The 7,258-nt window shown below is 34.3% G+C and overlaps 1 protein-coding gene across 1 annotated transcript in view; it reads left to right on the top strand.

Annotated features, from left to right (window-relative positions):
• LOC144467704 (carboxypeptidase D) overlaps positions 1-7,258 on the top strand; it is a 14,173-nt gene continuing 6,915 nt past the window's right edge. The window contains exons 1-4 of the mRNA XM_078176620.1: positions 1-609; positions 4,547-4,791; positions 5,486-5,619; positions 7,099-7,235. Coding sequence (XP_078032746.1) covers positions 4,548-4,791; positions 5,486-5,619; positions 7,099-7,235 — 515 coding nt within the window. The 5' untranslated portion in view covers positions 1-609; position 4,547. The remainder of the gene's footprint in view (positions 610-4,546; positions 4,792-5,485; positions 5,620-7,098; positions 7,236-7,258) is intronic.

Here is a 7,258-nt window from a genome sequence, read left to right as displayed (position 1 = left end):
CACAGTATCACGCACCTCGGGTTACTCTCGCAGGTGAAGCAAACCGTTCGCCACTATCCGACGACGACGCGTGCACCACTACGAAATTTTCTCTCTCTCTCTCCCTCTCTATCTGTCTCGTTGCTCTTCCTTTCTTCTTGTTTCTTTTCCCTTTTCTCCAACCCCCTGTTTCCTTATCCTTCTTCCGGTTCGGCCCGTGAACAACCCGCGACAACCGCGCGACGAACCGTGACCGCAGAGGAAGAAACCGATCCCGATGTGTTCAATCGCGACAGACGGCCTCGGCCTTGCGACTGTTACCAGTGCACCATGCCATTGAGACGATTTCTCTGAAGGAAGAATCAGGGTAGCCTTCGTGTTCCGTTCCGCCACGTGCTTCGCGACCGTGTCCTCGTCGTCGTCGTCGTCCTCCTCCTCCTCCTCCTTCTCCTTCTCTTCCAGTTTTATTTCCTTTCCATTTTATCCTTTTGTTCCCCTCTTCTTCCTTCCATCCTCGCCCCGTTCTTGCTCTTCGATTTCTCAGCGGATTTTTCAAATCTCTCGCGTCTCATCGATTCGCCTGATTCGTTCCCCGGTGTTCTGTGGCTGCGCCCGTCTTTAGTGAATCAGGTAAACTATTCTTCTTTCGATAAACGTCATCGCTGCTCGCTCTCCGGTAAAGATGAGTGCACCTATTCGAGTGAAAACCGTCGAACCGCGGATGAACGATCCGGCTCGTACGCGAGCATTTCTCTATTCGAGATATTCGAACCAAGTAAAGCAATCTGTCGATAATCAGTTTTATTTATGCGCAATCGTTATAAGATCAGCGCTCGTAGCAATATTTTTCTGTTTAACGAAAAAATTGGAGACCAACTAATTTTCGTTGCAACCATTGTTCCAGTTTACTCGGGAATTAGGTGAATCCGCACAGTGTGCCCATTCGAATGAAGTTGCGTTCGTCACTGCTTTCGTGAAAGTATTTTCTCTGTCTTTTCACTGTAATTCATCGTCTGGGAATCTCGGGAGAATCGGTCGTAGAATTTACTTTAGCAGTTATGGACTGTTGGAACTTGTTTCTCTGTGCTCCAGTTTCAATGCTGATGTGACCGGAAAAAAAAAAGTAGGCACGAACTAGTAATCGATCAATGATCTATTTGCCCGATTGCTAGACGAAAATTGCTCCATTTCGATGAAAGGCCTCCGTTGTAACTGTGTCGTGGCGATTCTTTTCGCCAGGTAGAAGATAAAAAGCCTGTTCTAGAAGAGTAAAGTAGATCTCGAGTAGCGGATGAGTTTTAAAAATGTAGGAGAAAGTACACGGTCAAGTTGACACGCGAAGAAAGCGGATTCAGATAGCACATTTTAATGCAGCGCACTGTAAGCAGCGTTTTTGACTTTGAACTCAATTGTCCCATATTTTTAAATGTGTTAAGTCGCGTTGAGCGAGATGAGAGAAATATAATAAAACAAAAAAAGAAGAATCACATTTTAAACGGTTCTTTCAACTGTCACTATTTATTGAAAGTGATACTAATTGTTTAATTTACTTTTCGTCATTCGGTTCATATCATTAAAGTCAAGTCAAGAAAATGTCTATCTACACATTGTAATTAAAAACATTTCAGCTTACGTTTTCACACTACAAAAAATTTAAACGTTCTAACTGCTGTTCGAATTCTAATTTTTTGACATTCTAATTGGTCAAGTTTTTCTTATTTAGATATTGTTTAAAGGTGGATTACTAAAAGTTTCTGTAGAACATTGAAGGTCTATTACGAAAATATAAATAAATTAATAAAACATGTTTACCAAATCTTGCGATTATTATATTATTAGAATAACAAGATGTTCAAGCTAAATGATTGAATATTTACAATTCATTTATATTTTGTTATTGACAAATGTAAAGGAAATCGTCATATTTTCAAAACTTTTACAATATTAAATAATAAATAAATATATTATATTATATTTAATAATTTCGTTGACTTTATTACGAAAAAGCTTGCTTATAAATATGTTTAGTATACGATTGTGATTAATAATTTATTTTGACTCTAATTCGCTAAATTAAAGCCGTATATGTTGTATTTTTGCAGTTCCTTACGAATATGTTAACCTCTTTAGAGACATTGTATATATAGGTATGCGTTGATTGATCGACGACTAATTTAGCACTAAGCCAATAATTATAACCTAATTCATTTTTAGGCGACGGCATATTTTAAAATACGTTGAATTCCTTTAATAAGCAATTTACGCTTTTAATTCAAATTCGGCTCCAATCTTCGATCAATACTATAAAGTAAATTATATATTGTATATATGGAACTATCTTTTCAATAACAATAATAATAATAATACAAGTTTGTTTATTTTATTTGATAAGGGAACCAATTTGTGTTTTAGCTGCGACGCATAAAAACTGTTGGAAAACTGATTCCTCAAGTAGTATTTTCTTGGTTTGTTTTGCGGTATCAACGAGGTATATATTTTTCAACTTGCGCACACAGTTATCGCTGAGGTGTCTAAACTGAGTTCATAAATTTTGAAAACAGGCATCCTCTGTTAATTTACACATTCATATTTCAAACTGTCACGTGTAATTAGAGTAATGCGACGATACACGCTAGAAATATGGTTTACCACGTTACACTGAATTTTGTTTCATTTCCTTTTGCAACAATCTTGCGATTACTTCAACTATTTTAAAGGTTAGTGATTCGACTGTTTAAATAACAATTCAACTGTAACAGCAATTTATCAAATAAGATTTTGTAATGAAACGACAAGCTTTAATCGTAGAATTCGAGCGTTGTAAATTAATTCGTACGAATCGTCAAATTTCATAATTATTCACAATTCACTGATACAAAATTATAAATTGTAAGTTTTCTCGTTAAGATAAAAAACATGTTAGTCTTTAATTCCGAAAATCGTTAATACGATCTCTTTTAAAATGAGGAAGTAATGGCGACCTTAAAAACTTGCGACATAAAGGAACCGATGACAAAAGTCATCTAGATTTCCTGCAAACAAAGACCTTTTTATTTCAACCGCAGATAAATTATTCTCTACAATGGTGAGCAAGATGTCTATCGTTTCTCGCATGTCGTTGTTATTTACCATACGTGTATATCAAAACGCGATCTTGGTTTACACATGATGCATTCGTATTATACTTCTACGTTTACGACTGTGTTATTAAGTAACTGTCGCTAGTGCAACGGAATGTGTAATTAGTAACGAAGATGACGAATGACTTATTTGTATGAAGATATACGCACATTGCAAAATGAAATAATTACAACGAGACAGATAATAACCTGTGCTTGTAAAAGTAATATGCATACTACGATTAGATCTCAGCGTACGTGAATAAATATTAGCTTAAATTAAGAACATAGGTAATATATAGGTATTTTTATATTCAGTAAACTGCAGGTACAGCAGTGTGAATAATTGTAAAGTCGAAGCAACTTTCACATTTTTTATATTTTCATTGAACTAAATATACAAATATAGCTCGTTTATCAATTTTTATTTAAATATTAGTAAAAATTTAGAAGTTACTTTGAGTCTATAATTATGTATGCCACATTTAAACAAATTCACATTTTACTAAAACTGACACAGTTAGAAATCTTACCATGTTGAGAATAAAAATTACAATAAGGATTTTATACACTTGTATTGAAACTTTTTACTGTCCGGGGCTATTAAATAATTTTAAAGGAAACATTATCCGGTATAAATTCTTTATAATATTTCATTTATATTACCAATAAGAAATTAGCTGCGGCGTGGCGCAGGGAGCAGTTGCACGGGGAAAAAATGAGTAGAAAATGTGGAATACAACTTTTTTGTCCGATGCTCTGTTTTCGAGAAAATCGATTCGGAAAATTTGCCCGGTACGCGTGCACTCAACCACGTACCGAGTTCGCATAATTCGCTATGCCATATACCCTTGCTTCTACTCGTATTTACACTTATGAGCATAGTAATTGACTGTATATGTATCGTATAGACAAATTAATACTAATGATCGCACGTACATACATACATGAACCTGCATAACTTGTATCCGCATAATTTATCATCCGTAATTTAAAGAACAATAGTAATTCGACTGTCCGCGTACGGATATTACTTTACAAAAACGAGTAAAAAAGAAAGTAGAAATGTGTTCGAAATAGCGTTTAGAAACTCAGGAAGAGTGTCTTTATAATTTTTCCAAGATCGTACATACAGCTGAACTTCAATTATACCGGGCAATTACCGGGCTACGTAGATTAATATAAATATGTGGATAACGGAATAGTTATTCAGTTGAAGTACCGGATGTTATCTTTATTGATTTGTGCAATAAATCGTTTTGTACATAATTTGCCTTAAACTGAGCTAACGGATGACTCTGATATCGGAAAACCGGATAATCGTGCTTCTACTGTACTGGTCGCACTTTGAAAATAATAGATTCGGTGTCGAATCACGAAATACGTGTTAGTAAAATATTTTCGTTCTTAAGTTTTTCTAACTTTATAATTTCTTTTCTGATTCGCAGAATGCTTCGATTAGTTCTCCTTTTCGTCTCCGTTTTCGGAGCTTTTTACGAGGCTACGGCAGCCTCACAGCATATTAACAAAGACCTAGCCAACCACTACAATGCACGTTTTCACGCTTACGAGGAACCGTACAGTATTGAGTTCACATATCATAATTACGAGCAAATGAGTCGTTTTCTACGGACAACGTCGCTTCGTTTCCAAAACCTGACTGCCTTATACTCTATAGGAAAATCTGTGAAAGGTAAGCACCGTTTCTTGAGATACCGTTCTAATCAGATGTGTCAGTGAGCAAATTACTATTCCTCACAAAATTAGTATTCAATAAATAACAATTAAGAGATAGCACAATGGAATATTCATAATTTGGTTCGTGTTTAACGAAAGTGAAAAGCTAAATGAAGATAAATTATATTTTACGAAAACAAACTTGAAAATGGAGAATGAAAATTTTGTCTAGTTTCGCTTGGTACCCTACTTTATCCTTGTTCAAGAATGGTGATGTTCAGTGTTCCATTTATTTGTAAAGTTAATTCTCATACATTGATGCAGGAGTCTTTTAATTGGTCACGTGTCATGTTTAGATTTAATAATGTTGCTTGTTGCTTGCCGAATCTAGTCCTGGCACACTTGTATCGTACACTTCGATTTATTTAATTTATACTGTGTACTTTTATTTATAACAAATATTTTGTTTTTCTTCTGAATACGTTCTATTGTTTTCATACATTATTAATAGAATTATTATCATTGTGTGAATCTGTTATCGATTGTTCATTAGCAATTTTTAGTTTAATGTTGCCACAATGTATTTTCTAATCGGCAAAAATTAATTCTCTAAATTCAATTTTTAGAAAATATAGGAACTTCTTTGCACAATGACATGATAAACAAGGAAACGTAAAAACCAAATAACAACGAAAAATTCCTTGTTACAGGACGCGACTTATGGGTGATGGTTGTTTCTTCCTCGCCATACGAACATATGATTGGCAAACCTGATGTGAAGTACGTAGCTAATATACATGGGAATGAAGCCGTGGGTCGTGAGTTAATGTTACATCTGATTCATGTAAGTAGTCATATGATACACTTTGTACCGCCATTGACCCCGAGTTTATATTCGTACTCAAGGGAAATACTATTAACATAATCGTTGATTTCTCGGCAATTTATTGGAAACGTTCGTCACAAATATTTAGAGAAATTCTCTCTGTAACATGAATGTAGAGCAGTACGTAATGTCAGCGAGAAGTTTTAATTTAATTGCATCGACTATATCTCCTCCTGCGAGATGATTATCAGGTGTCCGATGTCAAACACCTTTTATTCATTTGAAAGTTATTAATGTAAGGATTATCCGACTGCTAGCTATAAATACATCATTCGGCTCGTGAAACCTTCGTGACGTTATTCGATTAAACAGTAAAACAGGTATTTTTATACAATATAGTTATTTGACTTGCCAAACTGGATGCATGTCTTTTACATCAATTTTAATTTACTATGATATGTTAAGCATAAAATTGGCAATTAAATATTTTGCGTACCGAATTGCAGAATATATCTGATTCAGTTCATTGAAAAGAATAACCCATTGAATAGTAGATAGATAATTATGAACAATATGTACCTGTGTGCACGTTCCTTAATTTACAGTAAAACACTGATTGCTGTCACCTCAGCAAAATACACAGGGCTGGATAAAACTTACAGTAATAACATTTCAAATATAATTTTAGTAGTCTATTTAATAGCAAGTTGAATTTGGACAAATGTTACTTCAACAATCTAAAATGCAAAATACTTTAACTTCGTAATAAAATAGCATTCGAAATATTTCTTGTCGGTGGTAGTAAACAAAATACAACACATGGAAAAGTACAGGTTTTATTGTCTGCTATTCGAGATAACATTTTATCCCACCGACTCACATACGTTAGATATACTAATATACAATTGAAATCAGTTATAGAGAAACGCAACAATAGGCAGTCATAGATGAAAAAACTGGCGGATAAACTTGGGTTTTCCTGAAACCGCAACAGGAAACGCGACATATTACGTAGAAAATTGGTTACCTTTTTAATCGCATGACCTCTGATACCTACACGGATTTTCCAGTCGTCATTTTCTGTAACTATAGAGACAAAATCTATTGTCTTTATTCCTGATTATTTCTTCTTTCATTTTCGAATTAGATTTAAGACACCTAGCAGCAATACATCATCGTTTCATAATTTCCGAAAGTTTAAACTTTACAATTATTCTAAAAACAGCTTAATAATTTGTGTAGTGATATTTCAAACTTTTATTTGGGTTTATCAAGTACAGATAAATTATTTAGATCTTTTTACTATAGCACAATGCTAGAAAATTCGATTAACAGGTTTTCGGCAGATAAATTGTCAAGTAGATTTAATCAACCAGTAAAATGTTATACAAATGTCCGACAACAAAATTATATTAAAAAATGTATTAATTCATCAGGTGGGATATCGACAGTATGTTTTTATTCGTCGAAGTAATATATTTTGTTTTAAATTTCCAGCATTTCGTAACTAATTACGGATCAGATCCATACATTACATGGTTGTTAGACAATACTAGAATACATATCCTTCCGTCGATGAATCCTGACGGTTTTGAAGTATCAAAAGAGGGATACTGCGAAGGCGGACAAGGAAGGTAAGAATGTAAAGGATTTATCG

Source organism: Augochlora pura, chromosome 3 (genome assembly GCF_028453695.1).
Source record: "Augochlora pura isolate Apur16 chromosome 3, APUR_v2.2.1, whole genome shotgun sequence".
Taxonomy (NCBI): Eukaryota; Metazoa; Arthropoda; class Insecta; order Hymenoptera; family Halictidae; genus Augochlora; species Augochlora pura.
Note: the sequence above shows the minus strand (reverse complement) of the source record. Positions and strands in the feature narration are given on the sequence as shown.